Source organism: Gadus macrocephalus, chromosome 4 (assembly GCF_031168955.1).
Source record: "Gadus macrocephalus chromosome 4, ASM3116895v1".
Taxonomy (NCBI): domain Eukaryota; kingdom Metazoa; phylum Chordata; class Actinopteri; order Gadiformes; family Gadidae; genus Gadus; species Gadus macrocephalus.
Genome location: NC_082385.1, coordinates 9,897,884 through 9,912,389, shown reverse-complemented (window position 1 = coordinate 9,912,389; position 14,506 = coordinate 9,897,884). Strand labels below are relative to the sequence as shown.

At 45.4% G+C, this 14,506-nt stretch overlaps 1 protein-coding gene across 3 annotated transcripts in view; it reads left to right on the top strand.

Annotated features, from left to right (window-relative positions):
* The window catches only part of sfswap (splicing factor SWAP), a 73,396-nt gene that overhangs the window by 15,847 nt on the left and 43,043 nt on the right, over positions 1 to 14,506 (top strand). For all 3 annotated transcript variants that reach the window (XM_060050081.1, XM_060050080.1, XM_060050082.1), the window contains exons 8-10: positions 2,334 to 2,685; positions 4,834 to 5,001; positions 5,129 to 5,222. In XM_060050081.1, coding sequence (XP_059906064.1) covers positions 2,334 to 2,685; positions 4,834 to 5,001; positions 5,129 to 5,222 — 614 coding nt within the window. The remainder of the gene's footprint in view (positions 1 to 2,333; positions 2,686 to 4,833; positions 5,002 to 5,128; positions 5,223 to 14,506) is intronic.

Below are 14,506 nucleotides of genomic sequence, written 5' to 3'. Positions count from 1 at the left end.
AAAAATGAATCGACGCCGAGCAGATAAAAGTTCATTGACCGCACAGCGTGCCTTCAGACATTCTAGGGTAAAGTAATTCAGGATCAATTAGGTGGCTCTCACTGATGTGTCTGGGAATTTGGAATGAAACGGGGTTTGTGATGAGGCAGGAACTTCCAACGTCTCTGTCATATTAATGGGATTCATTATCAAGGATTTTGAATTCCTCAGATATAAATGGTACTGGGACATGCATCTGAGAATATGGACACGGTAAATGTTTGATCCTTTCCGCTTTGACGCAAAACAAAGCAGCATCTTTGCATCAAAAACAAATTGATCAAAGCCACTTGTACATTTTCACTTGTGCAGTCGTAAAGGTAGCTGTGACATCACTTGTTATCAGAAGTCTCTTATCTTGAACGGCTACAAAGAGTCGTCGTACATTCCGTCAGAACTTCAGGTTTTAATGATGCGCGAAATGTTATGAGGGATGACAAAGTTAAGCCCTACTTTTCTAACCAATCTGTTGTGTGGTTGGAGCATCTTGACGGATGATATTTTAATATAGCAGACTTAATTGGAGTTAGTCTAATCATAATGGCACTAGTAATGATTATAAACGTCCATTATAATAATTATGATAATAATCTTAATAGACACCATTTAGATCATGATAAAAAGCATGGTATAATAATCTAAACAAGATGTGTTCATTTATACGACCACCTGTAGCCATTACCAGGACTACACTTGCTTTCTGTTTATGGACCACAATGTATTTCTCCCCTGCTATTTATACATAATGACTTCGAAATGTATTTGTGAATATAATCCCAAACATTTCCTAACATAGCAAGCGACTAGCTTCTTCTGTGTTCATCAATTCGCGCTTGTAATATATATTATTTTAAGAACGCTGCTAATTTATGCTACTCTGAGAAATAGTGCAAAAACGATTGCGTCGATTTATGAATCAATTATTCATCATCAGAAATCGAAATATCAATTTAGCAGCACGTGCTCTGGTTGTGATAAGCAATTTTTCATCATTTGACAATTAACCTGTTTACCCAATACCCAATGGATCCATGCACAACGAAGGCAATCCATGGTCCCTGCATTGGTTCTGAGCTGGTCTACGTCTCGTGAACTCTGTGCTCTTAAAAGAAGAGCAGACAGTTGTGGAGTACTTAGCGCTCCTCTGTGAAGGCCCACATCAACAACACGCCAGGCCGGCTGGCGGTGGTCCGAACCCCTAGTTACATGCTCCCTGACCTTTCCTCCATCTCTCCGTCCCCCCCTGTCTTAGCTCAGGCTCATTTTCCTTTCAGACCCTCATCTGTGCGCGTCTTCGTCTGGGTCCGTACTTTTTATCTGCTCACTGAAACCACAAAACCATTCCCTTTGACTCATGTTTTTCTTCGATGTTTGCTTACTCATCATCATCGTGTGTTTGTGTCCGTGTGTGCATCAGTATGTGCGGTTGTTTGTGTGTCTTGGTGTGCATCAAGATGTGTCTGTGTGTGTGTTTGTGTGTCAAACCTAAGTGTGTCGTTCACGTGTCATGCCAGGAGTTTTGTGTGTGTCTGTATGTGCGTCAGTATGTTTGTTTGTCTGTCTGTGTCTGTGGGTGTGCGTAAATTTGGGTGTGTGAGTGTGTTTGTGTGACAATCTATGTGTCTCAGTAGTGTTGGTCAAGTGTCGCGCCAGGAATCTGAGGGGCTGGGTTATGTAAATGTTCGTTTTTTTCTGTGTGCTGAAACTGTCACCAGTGACTTGAACCTCATGGGAGAGATTTCCTTATGTTGAAACACTCCAGTCGTTTTTGGACATCTTCTCTCCTTCCGTGTTGTCGGAAGGAGAGGGGATGATGTTTTGGATGGCGATGGCATGTGATTAATTAAATGACAGCGATGACAGCTATTATACACAGGTGGATTATGGAGTCAAAGTTCTCTTTTTTTCTTTATTTCATTTCATAAAACACCTGTTTACTTTAAATGTAGAAACTCTTATTTTCTCTTCTACTCTTAATATTCCCTTGATTTCTTGATGTGATGTCTCTGTAAATGCTAATTTGGTAGTGGTGTGTGTGTTTGGGTGTGAAGGGGGTGGATGGAACTAAATTGTTGACAGATCGCATTAGCACGCAGGTGTTACGCTTAAGCAACACCTGTCAGTTGCATTAATCACCAGAATTGATCGACCATCCAAATAATCATGACTCGCTGCTCCGGTCTCCAAGAGAATGTCTCCCGCTATTTTCTTAAAGTTGCGCTACTTCCCAAAACGTAAAACATATGCAGCTTTAACTCCTCCCACCCTGTCGTTGTTTTTCTCTCCCTCCGCAGCCACCATGTACTACGGCTACTACATGCTCCCCGACGGCACCTACTGCCTGGCCCCGCCCCCTCCGCCCGGCATCGAGGCGAGCACCTACTACGCCAACACGCCCCCAGGGACCACGGCTCCGCCCACCGGCGCAGAGGACCTGCTACCCCCGGGGACCGCGCTTCCGCCTGCCTCCGACCCTGGCCCCGCGCCACACACGATTTCCGCACCGCCTGCCCTCATCAAGAACGCTACCCCGGGTCCCGCCCCGGCCCCTACCCCGGCCCCTACCCCGGGTCCCACCCCGGGTCCCACCCTGGGTCCCGTGCCGGCCGCCGTCGTCGCCCCGCCCGCCCTCGTCCAGGAAGCAAGGTGGGTTATGCAGGCAAGATGCCGGTTCTACTCTGAGATTTTGAGTTCCGCAATTCTCAAAGTGGGAATCAAAAGGAGTTGAGCCGAGAGGTAGAGGATCTTTTAAAGATGTTGCTTTTCCCCCGCTCATTCTGTCTCTGTCTCGGTCTCTGTCTCTCTGTCTGTCTCTCTGAAATCTTAGCAGCAGCGCCCCTTTAACCACAGGTACTAGCTTTCAGCCGAGCTAGTCTAGCAACTGCAGTATTGGAGCGGTTTTCTCGGCGGTACACTAGAGACCTGTAACGTTTAATGGTGTCGGCCAAATGGAACGTATCATTTTGATGTTTCTTTGGATTCCGTTGCAGTGCTTATTAGCCCTGTCTACGAGAGAACAACGAATAAGGGTTGTTGAGTTGCTGTCAAGTTGACGAAGGGAAATAGTCGTGGTGGGCAGGGAAAAGTGTTTGAAATAAAGCAATTTTCCTGTTAACCTTTTGGGGAATGGGGTGTACAGTCCTACCTTTTTGCTGGGCTTTCGCAAAAGCATTGCAATATATTTGCTGTTGAGGCGTAAAGATTGAAGCTTTTAACCTTGAAATAATGTGTTTTCGCTCTCATTCATCTTTCGGGAATGAGGAGGCAGCACTATCCAATTTGGCCGGCCATAAGAGCAGCTGGGCCGTAAATAGATTCATGAATATGGATGTTGTGATGGCGTCCGTTCACGCCTCTTTTGGTCTACGTTGGTGCACAACAATTGGGCGCTCCCATTGATCCCCTAAGTGTGCAGTCAAATGACATGAAGCAGCACGCCGTAGAATGATTTCATGAATATATATTGCCGATGGTGAAGATGGGGTTCGGTGCACCAGTGTTTAGCTATTCATCTGTTGTATGTATCTTTCTTGCGGAGGAGAAATTCACTTTTTTGGAAAAGGAATTGGTACTCGGCCCAAACACAACAAACCCAACCGCTGCAAAGTGATCGCACAAGTAGTAACGCGAACAGCGTTGCACGGGAGTGTCTTCACAATGGGAGCACTTCCACTCGTGGTGGGCCAGTGTACTGTCCACACTGGAAAGAATTGTATGGAATTCAAGGTCTTTGCAAACAGTGTGCATCTCATCTGCGGATGCCTTTTTACTGAAGAAAAAAAAATGGACTGGAATGGTAAAAGATGTTTTTATAATCAATGGAAAATATGTTTTTCTAAGGAATGGACAAGATTACTTCTGGAAACTGACAATGGATTGTGATGGACTTGAATCAAACTGAGGCAACGTTATATTGAAGGGATTTATTTTTAAGTGCTTTGCACTTTGTAGATAAATGGTTGAAAAAATGTGATCCTTTCAAACGATCATGATGCAAACTTTAAATGCAGGAAATTGCAACCTCACCTTATTGAAAACGCATTTTCCTTTATTATTGGAGTGCTCCAGTTCCGCACCTTCCACCAGAAGCAGACTCTCAACCAAATTGCCGCTTTAGAAACCAAACTATAACCTGCTTTTAGAACTTTTTATATTATGCTGTGTCTCGTTGTGAGCGAAGCACACACATAGAAGCACACGCATAGATGTTGGCAACATGCCTTCATGCTTCCCCCCCAAATCCAACAGACTGTAGGTAGGTGGATGCCATTTAAAACTTCCATAATTGTATTCCCTCCAACATCCCGCCCATGCCCAAAGTGTCCGTCACGCCCGTTCGGCTTTTCAAACGACGGAACAATTCAATTAATGGCACCCTCCCTCCGTGAAGGAATCGGACGCACCGGGAGTCATCTCCATCTTATTCTTCTTGACCCGCCAGCTAAATAATTCCGGAATGTCATTAGTATGTAAATGTCCTTGTTTTACGTCGTAAAACTCCCAGAAAGCCACACACTTTCTGAACCCCCCCCCCCCCCCTTCCACTCCGATGCGGTGATACATAAAGTGACCCTTTATGATTAAGAGTCATTCATCTTCGTGTAACGTTATAGATTAAGAGGAGATTCACTGCGTTGTGGCCGTGGGTCTGCTCTTGATTTGCCGAAGAAGTAATATAATGCACTTTAACTGAACTGTCTCTGTACTTGTACCCTGCACATTGGTAATAAAGTTTAATCTGAATCTGTGTTCAATTTTGTTTTGGAATTAACAAAAAAATTGTGTCGTCGACAGTACGCGCCCCCCACCGGTGTCCCGGGCCGCGACCATGCCCGTACCAGCGCCCGCGGTCATCATCCCCCCGCCGCCTGACATCCAGCCCGTCATAGACAAGCTGGCGGAGTATGTGGCGAGGAACGGTGTCAAGTTCGAGACCAGCGTGCGCGCCAAAAACGACCCCCGGTGAGTTCCCACGCACCAGGAATAAACCGGGCAGCCCTGGGCCCCTGACCCCCCCCACCCCCCTCTTTTATTCTGTTTCCAACAGAGCTTTAATGAGTCTGCTTCGTCCCCCCTCCTTCCTTTTCAGATTTGATTTCCTGCAGACCTGGAACCAGTTCAACACATATTACGAATTCAAGAAGAACTACTTCATGCAGAAAGAAGGGATAAGCTTGGCGGAGGTAATGCAGCCGTGTTTGTGTGTGTGTGTGTGGGTGTGTTGCGTGCATGTGTGTTTGCACATGTGCCTACACACGACTGAGTGCCTGTGTTCCCTAGCCGCTGCCTTTCGCCCTCTCAACAGCTTGTGTTGGTATGGTTTTGTTTACCCACAGCAGACTTGATCATCGATTATAAACACTCTTGCCAAATTTCCACACTTTTTCGAGAGAGAAGAAGATTTCCGGACGGCGTCACCTCTGTTCACCTAATCCGTGTCGTCTGTGGTTATGTGCGGTTCCCTGCTGCTGTGGTCCAATCACTGTGTTAATTAATTAATGGGTTTCTTAAGGCGGGTGAGTAGAGACACGATTAGTTCATCCGATATTTTATTAGTTTACTCACAAACGCAGCAAACCGTCCTGTGCAGTCACACGTTCTGTTTGTGGCGAGAGATGGGAGGTAGCCGCGGTGTGTACACAGGCGTACGGTGAGGTCACCGTCTCGCCTCCTCGGCGACATATGGGTCAGGGTGATTAATAAGGGGAGGAAGTGCTACAGGCCAGCGGTAATGGGAGTCATTTCCTCCGATCAGCCCCATCTTACAATCGCTTCTGAGAGACTCTGTGGCGTCGGGTCCAGAGACTTTACGAGGAAACCTCCAGTGATTCGTGCTGTGATTGTGATGGAGCCGGCGTGGCTCGGAGGCAGCACGCAGGCTCAGTCCCCTCTCGTGTTGTTTTCTTTTATTTTCGGTACTTCCAAAGCCATAAGATCGTGACATTGGCTGAGCCCGGGACTGTGAAATATCCCACGAATCGGTTATTTCCGTCCCGGGTCTCGCCCGCGGGGCAGTGCCCCCGGGAGAAGTCCCCCCCCGCAGCCTCAAATAATATGAAGGTTTCAATTACCGCGACCTCAAAGCCCCTCGCACTCCAACACCCACACCGTCTCCACATGGAGTTTACGGCACACTCCAGGAATTTATTTTGAGTGGCTTGGGTAATCCAACCACCCACCCACCCAATGTGTGTGTTTTTTTTTTTTTCAATTAGGGCAATGGTGGAGAGAGAGTGTGTGTTGGCTCATCAAAAGGATGTAGATTGCTTTATGGTCTTTGAGCAGCATGCATTCAAAGCATGTATTGAGAGCATTTTTGCTAAAGGCAAGATGAAACATTCCTTTGTAATTTCACAACCCACCATGAAAATGTTACCGCATCTTCCACGTGCAGCTTCTTGTTCGGACTGCAGTCTGGTAATTAGCCAAGTGAAATGCTTCTTCTCGTTTATTCTTGCCCCTTCCTCATCTAGTTGCTATGACAATCGAATACGCCATCCTTACATTCAATTACATCAAATTAAATCACATTTTGTCTTTCAGTGTTTGGTCACTTGAATCGAAGGGAAGGGATTTGCCAACTTTTCGCAAGTAGTTGAATTGACTATATATCGGAGTCTACTTTAATTCAGTCTATTATTTTTCTTTCCCTAGTTCTAACTAAGGCTGAAGTTCCGGAAGGGAGTGAGTTAGGAGTGTACTACGGCGTATCCCCCCGTCTCTGGGCCGAATGCACACAATATGCTTCTCTGATTCTTGCACCTAAATCAAAAATGAGTTGAGAAATGGGGTGAAAATGTAAAACGGTAAAAAAAATACCCACCTCCTTTTATTGGTGCCCATGCTTTTGATTTCTGCACAATGGAGATTTTTCTGGCGGTGGTTTCTCATCGAGCTTGGCTGCCGAACCTCACCTGTCCTATCTGTCAGTACCCACTGAGTGATCTCATTAGTTAATCCATTCAAACACTAAATCCCAGCCTCCCCCCATCGAGCAAATAGCTGCTGTGCTGGCCAAGACGAAGCACACTTGACTACTTTCAGTCTGAGTGGAATAAGTATTACAGCGCCGTGCACCAAGATGTAGTTCAAGCTACAATACCATCAATCCAACTCTATGTTGACATGATAAAACTGAGATTAGGATCTTGATCACAGTCAACAACTCACTGCAGTGAGTCAACGGTGCTCTCTCCTTCCTTCAACCCATCAGTTAAAACCTGCCTGTTTCTATAAGCCTACACACAGTCAACCAGCAGGGGATGTCCAGTGACTTAGCAATGGTTGTAGGTAGGGATGCACCGAAATGAAAATTCTTGGCCGAAACCGAAACCGAATATACTGAAACAGTTGGCCGAAGGCCGAAACCGAATACCGAATGTGTCTTTTAATGTTTTTCGTTCATTTTGCTTTAATTTTTCACCATTGCATATATCAAACAATTAAATGTCCTTTATAAACTTTTTTGTCTTGCTTTTCTATAAAAAAAAAAAATTGCAAATTTGATAGAAAATATTTATTTAATGCTGAACGTTTTCTAACATTCCAGACATTATAGCAAGAATTTAAGAACAATGTACCTTTAAATAAATGAGTATTCTTTTTCTTTTCTTTTTTATAAATAAAAAACAATGTTCGGCGTATTATGTTCAGACTTTTTACTCCTTCGGCCGAAACCGAACATTATGTTTTGGGCCATTTTCGGCCGGTGGCTGAATATTCGGTGCATCCCTAGTAGTAGGGGATTGCAGTGGTTGTTATCTCGACCCGACACTCATTTTCCAGGCTGCCTACTTGTTGAGTGTAAAATTCAACCACCTTTCACTACCCTATTTATGGCAACTTGGGGGTCGTTAGTGGGGAACAATTTGTCTCTTGTTTATCTCAGGTGATGCAATGCTTACCCATTTACTGCACAGTGCTGGGATTGTTCCACATCATCCCTCCAAGCATCTTTAATTCATTACTCAAACCCATTCGGAGATGAAAAGTCATCAGGACGATAGCGCTGGGGAGCCTTCTGTGGTGGAGAATATGAGAGACCTTGTTAAGATGCATTACTCGACTTCTATTGTACGCTGTGGAAAAATGAGGACGCAAAGCTTTTGGGCTGGTATTGATTTTGTCTATGAGTAAGTCAATGGTTTTCCTTGCTTATTCATTGCGAACGCGTCCCCTTGTTGCACTAGGAGCAGGTTGGTCGGTCGAGGTTCTTCAGGGGTTACTCACAGGTTGGAACGGTTGTAAGGAAAGCGTGTGTATCATATGTTCTGAGACGCTGGTCGTATAGTGGTCCAGCCGGAGCTCGGTAAGAGGGAGTAATTCCGAGTGGCACATGGTCCCTGAGGTGAACTATTCCTGCGTGAATTGGGCTCAGGCCCGGTGGAGGCGCCCTCCTCTCCAATGTAACATTGTGTGGCGTTTATTTACCAGGAGCTTTTGTCCAAAGTGCCTTACAGTAAGCAATGTCTACGATGCACCCACTCCATACTAACTCTCTACCCAAACAGTGGTTTTGATGGTCTAGGGAGCTGGAATTTAAGGGGTTTGGTTTAAATCCTAAAGAGAAGTTCATATTTCATAGAAAATAAGTGAGCAAGTTGCTAAGTATGACCAGATGGCAAGGGCTTTCCAACCAGTGACAATACCATAGCTTTTTTCTAGAACTCCAGTTCTTCTCCGCTGCTGGATAATGTTGCACTAGCATTGCTGCATGCCTTTTACCGAGGTAATCTTAAGCGACAAATCGGTGGATAGTGACTTTATATTTGAAGTGTCGAAATTCCTGCAAACTGTAACTTCACCAACTAGTTTTGAGTACTCGCCTCGTACTCCGTGCTCAATAGCTTCTCTGACGGCTACAGCCACAACACCCCCCCTCTCTGGTCCAGTTAAGAGTGTCCTTGCGATATATTCTTCCCCCATCTCACAGACTCGCAGAGAGATGTGCAGTTTAAACCGGCGCCTCATCAGTAATAATATCCCCACTGAAGTGCCTTTTAAAAAAAAAAATAAAATAAAAAATTATAATGCGTACGGGCGGCGGGTCCTGGCAGAATGAAGCCCTGCTGTGCAGCGAGACCCTTCTCGCCATTCATCTCTGCCCACATCGTGATAGATCTCATAAGCCTCTCGGAATGAAAGGACGTCTAAGGATCCTCTCTTCCTTTCAAAACACTCAGCGTTCTCTCTCCCCCACCCGGACCGCTTTCTTAAGGACATGACCGCAGCCCACCGCTGGAGAGGGGGGGGGAATGTGGCTGGAATGGGGGGGGAATGTGGCAGGAATGGGGGGGAATGTGGCTGGAATGGGGGGGGGGGGGGGTGTGTGTGTGTGTGTGTGTGTGTGTGTGAGAGGTTGTTTGTTTGTTCATTGAGAGGAAGAAAGTTAAATCCGGCGTTGTGGATTTCCTGATAGCCGGTCCGCAAGAAGGTCACAAATCCAACACTCGCTCATTAACGAGTTATTCTATGCTTAATGTGCGCTGCTCATTACACTGTTTGGATATTGATCTGATTTGATCAATGGTTAATCAAACATATACTGACTGTAATTACACTACCGACCAGATGCAGCGATTGTATGCCGACCTTCACTGTTTGTCAGGATCGCTTTCAGTATTTTTCTCATCGTAATAGGAGGGGGCTTATGGGACTACACGTTACCTCCTGTACCTTTTTGATGCTTAATTTGTTCACCGTAATTAAGTCACTTACGCCGGGTAAAGGAAACTTTTCATCCTTTTTGAATTTTTTTCTCCCCCCAAAGATCCGACATGCCGTGGTGGTTTTAGTGCCTTGGATCACTTGTACCCAAGAGTTTGCTGAACAAAAAATTCACATTTTGTGCATCATGTATCGTGTCAAAAAGTGTCACCGGGCCAGGCAGCCAGCCGTGGAAAACTCTGAACACAGGAACATTTCAGTTTCTCGTTTGCTTTCCGAGAGCCGTTTGTCAGCTTACAAAAAAAAAGCGTGTTAGCTTGTCAGTGCTGTGAACCCGTTTGGAGAACACGGCCCTGCCCTTGCGCATTTCTCCACGCTGGCTTAATTGCCTTTTAGTCATTCATTTATTTATGTCATTATTTATTCATCCTGATGGACGCCAAGAATCCTGCCACCCGTTTGTCTAGTTTCGGGTATGGGCCAGTAGATGTAGATATCACTGCTCTGAGCCCCGAATCACGCTGTTACGGTTAATGAAGAGCCTCAGAGTGGGACTTGAGACGACGACAAAGGCGTTCTGGCTCCGCGGCGTGCTAGCTCTGGTTCCCGGCTGGGTGCTGAGGGAGCATTCCCTTTGCCACCAGCTAATTAGGCGAACTGGCGAACAGGGAGAGCGAACGGCCGCCGTCATCATAACCTGCCAAGAGTTTAAAATCTATTCTATTACAGAATTCATTAGTGGACTTCCTTTCAGTGTCGGGAACGTCTGAGTCAATATTAATGTATATTCACTGTTCCCTCTCTTCTGCACACTGTGCATAACAGAAGAGATTTGGAATGTCAAACAGACTTGGCTGGCTGCTTGCACAGCCGGGGTATTACAAACCAAGCCCTTGTTTTGAGTGACTTTTGATCTTATTTGCAATTTAAATGCGGGAAGCATTCTAGTACGGTTTGGACATACATAGGCCCAGAGTGTCGTCGTAATAGTCTCACACACGCATCCGTGTGTCTATGTTTGGGTGTGTGTGTAATACACTGCATTGAAGACCTTTATACAATGGTAATGACAGCCCAAGCACACTGGTTTGCTGACATCTTGGTGTTTTTTTCAGGGCCTATTTATATTTCCTTCCCAGCTTTTCCCGACCAAGAGAGATGTTGGGACATACCAGTATTTCCTGTACATTGGTCTATTTGTGGCAGTTGTGACACAATATCAACATTGAAAGCCACCCATCTGTTTCCATTTTTTGTGCTGGGTAACATTGTATTTCATCGCCGAGCTGTGCACAACACCACAATTCTCTATCTCCCGCTTTCACTCTTTTTTTCACTCACTCACTCACTCACTCACTCACTCACTCACACCAACACATTGACAACCGACCCGTCTGTGTATAGCCCTTCCTCTTCATACAAACTCTGGATCCAAACAGGGTTGTGCTGGGAGGAAGGATTATGTTTGGCTTTTCCTCCCGGAGAAGACGGCTGGCCAAGTTCCTTAATATAATCAATCCAGAGTTAACGAATGGTTAGCATGAAGGATGCAATAAATACCCAAAACTATAATTGAAATAACAGGCAAAATCTCATCGAGTACAGTTGAGACAGACACCCAATGTGTGCAAACAAAGTTGGTGATAGTTTCGACCGATGTACACCTATCAATGTGTCAGTTTAACGTTTATCTAGGTGCCTTACATTCACACCATAGCTCCAATGGCCACACAGGTGTACCTGCTTTATACTGTTGTAGCGCTAGCGCGATACACTTCTATACATCGAATTGAATGGTAAGTTGATTGGGAACATTTTGAAACGAGAGACGTACCCGGTTACATTTTATTTAAGTGAGGCTAGTGTTTAGGTCAGGGACATTATAGTTGGTTGATTGTGAGAAATATTGACCAATAGATTGCTCTACAAACCCAGTCTTACCAGTGACCACCTTTTTATTAGTTCCAAACATCAGATTGATGCAATACTGATCTTGAATATCGGTGGAATATACAATATATTTTCCCCACCAATACCACATGTATAATTCAACTATGTGTGGAATACAGTTTAATAAAACAAGCTCTGACCAATGGTTCTTTTTTTATCTATTTATTTTGTTTCCTTCCATGCGATTGAAAATAGATTTTCAACATCCAGACATCGGTAGCAGTCTTATGACGTGTTTACTTGGCCCATCAACGTATTAGCCAACCAAAGCCTGCGCCGCAACGTGCAGCGCTTGAGAGACTTGTAGAGTTTCTGTGATCTTGAATGGATGAGCTAAAGCACTTTCCCTTCATCACACGTTTGCCATGCACTGTCATCTAGCATGGGAAATTAGGGTTTATAGTTGAATCCGTTTTGTTTTTATCACCCGCAGGCATTTTCTATCAAAAATTGAAGGCTTCTGTACAGGGGTTCAGCTAACATGCAGCCATGCCTTCAAAGCACGATCCAGTCGCCCGTGTTAAATGGTTGAACGTTGTCGTCGTCAACGTTGTCATCATCTTTACACGGTTTCTCTCGCACACTCGCCCATAAATTATAAATGTATACAAATGCATATGTAAAATTGTCTTTTTCTTGTGGGAGTTGGTTTCGGTAGAACGAATTTTGAATAATTAGGGGGTTGTGATACCGAGGTTGCTGTTTTGGACGGGATAAAAGATGGATGAATGAGAGGGAGCAAGGCATTCAATCTGTGTGTGTGTGTGTGTGTGTGTGTGTGTGTGTGTGTGTGTGTGTGTGTGTGTGTGTGTGTGTGTGTGTGTGTGTGTGTGTGTGTGTGTGTGTGTGTGTGTGTGTGTGTGTGTGTGTGTGTGTGTGTGTGTGTGTGTGTGATCTGAATTATGGAACAGTTTAATTTGCTCTGCATATATTCCCCATTACGTGTACTGCAGGGTGACATAACCTTTAGACACTATTACATGAAAAGGGCCTTTTCTCATTATGTTCACATATTCATCTATGCAAATAATAGAAAAAGAATTGCTTTATTAAAAATATTCAAGTGCAATTAAGTGACTCACAACACCCTAACCCCCGGTTCATGCTGTCTTCCAGGCGGCGCACAATGTTAAATATACAAGAGCAGCCGAGACAGACATGGCTCTGCTTTACCGCATAAACCTAACCCCTTGCTCATGGGCACAGGGGAGGGCGATCAGCTCACCAGCTTTGGGTCCATGTGCATTAATATAGATGTCCCTCCTCGCAGGAGTGGAAGTGCATGAGTCTCTGCATGGCAAGGCACAGTGGTCCCTTCAGAGAATACGAAGCTGTGTGTTATGAATCTGCCAAAACACCAACTTTGATTCGGCTGAGGGGCTTTCGGTCCATTGCCTTTAGAACATTCCCGGCTCTTGAATCACGCTGTGGCATTGGGCCACCCAAGCTGTTTAGCGGTGTGATGTGATGCTAATAAGCTTCATGGGCTCTCTGGTGTTATCTGGCGACGCATCACAAAGAACAGGCTAAATGAAACAAATTCTTCAGTGCGGTCACAAATATTGTTTTGTGGGCAGATCTGGCTTATAGGGGGTTTTATTTCTTCGAGGTTCGATTTCAATCCCTTGTACTACTGTAGTGTTGTTTATTATGTGTTTGTGTGTAAAGCCCAGCATTACTGCACTTCCCTTGATCCACGGCTGCATCCATTTACCTGATCCACTTACACAGAGGGTTATCTTAACTCCACAATGCAGAAATGTATGTTGTTCAGCTCCTGCACGCCTCCGCTCTGTGTCAGGTGCTTTTGTCAAATAGGGTGACTTGTGCTTTGGTGAATTGCACTGAAATGGGAACAATGATGTCCTCTATGTATGTATGTCTGCCCACAGAGGTAGCCTTGACAATTCAAGATTAAGTAACAAGCCAAATACGCAAATTTGTATTCGACAGTTCTTCCCGTGCTCGCCAAAAAAAAAAGTCTGGTTCATCCCCGAGAGGACCTGACGCGCGGTTGCCGCTTGCCGCTCAACTCTTAACACATTTCCTGTGGATTTTAATCAGCAGCTAAAGGCCAAACCATCCCTCTAATTTAGTGGCGGCTCCGCCAGCCCCGGCCTCCCTTCCACGGAGCAGCAGCCGGCCTGCAGCGCCCTCTCTCCCCGCAGCTCGATGGCGGCCGTCGCTCCGCAGCCATCCATCCGAGCCCGGCTCTGAAACTCTTATTTCCTGCATGGCATAAGCCATCCCTCTTCGATTGACGTGTGTGTGTGTGTGTGTGTGTGTGTGTGTGTGTGTGTGTGTGTGTGTGTGTGTGTGTGTGTGTGTGTGTGTGTGTGTGTGTGTGTGTGTGTGTGTGTGTGTGTGTGTGTGTGTGTGTGTGCGCACACACACAGAGCATGCACGTTAATACTGCCTCTGTCTGCAAGCTTTTTGTGTTTCACTTCCAATCTTTTGTGCGGCGAGGCTGTCGCACGTGTCACATGTGTTACAGCTTTTACTCAGAGGCTCTCTGTCTCTCTCTCTTTCTCTCTCTCGTGTGCCCTGTTCTTTTCAACCAGGATGGTTCACTCATTCCTCCCAGAAAGCTTTTGAGCGCCGCAGCCATGAAGGCTACCATTACAAATCGGCAAAATTGTGACTCTTCCCTCCATTTGTTTATGTATAGCCACACCACAAAAGCGACCCCTGTTGCTTGTTTACTGACTATTTCAATGCAGGGCAGCCAGGCCTGACCTCACAGAGCTGCAGGGCTTTCACAGCAGGCAAACCATATGAACAAACTTGAGAAATACAAGGTCTTCTGTGGCAATTGTGAGGTTGGATTTTTGAATGGTTTGTTATTTGTTAT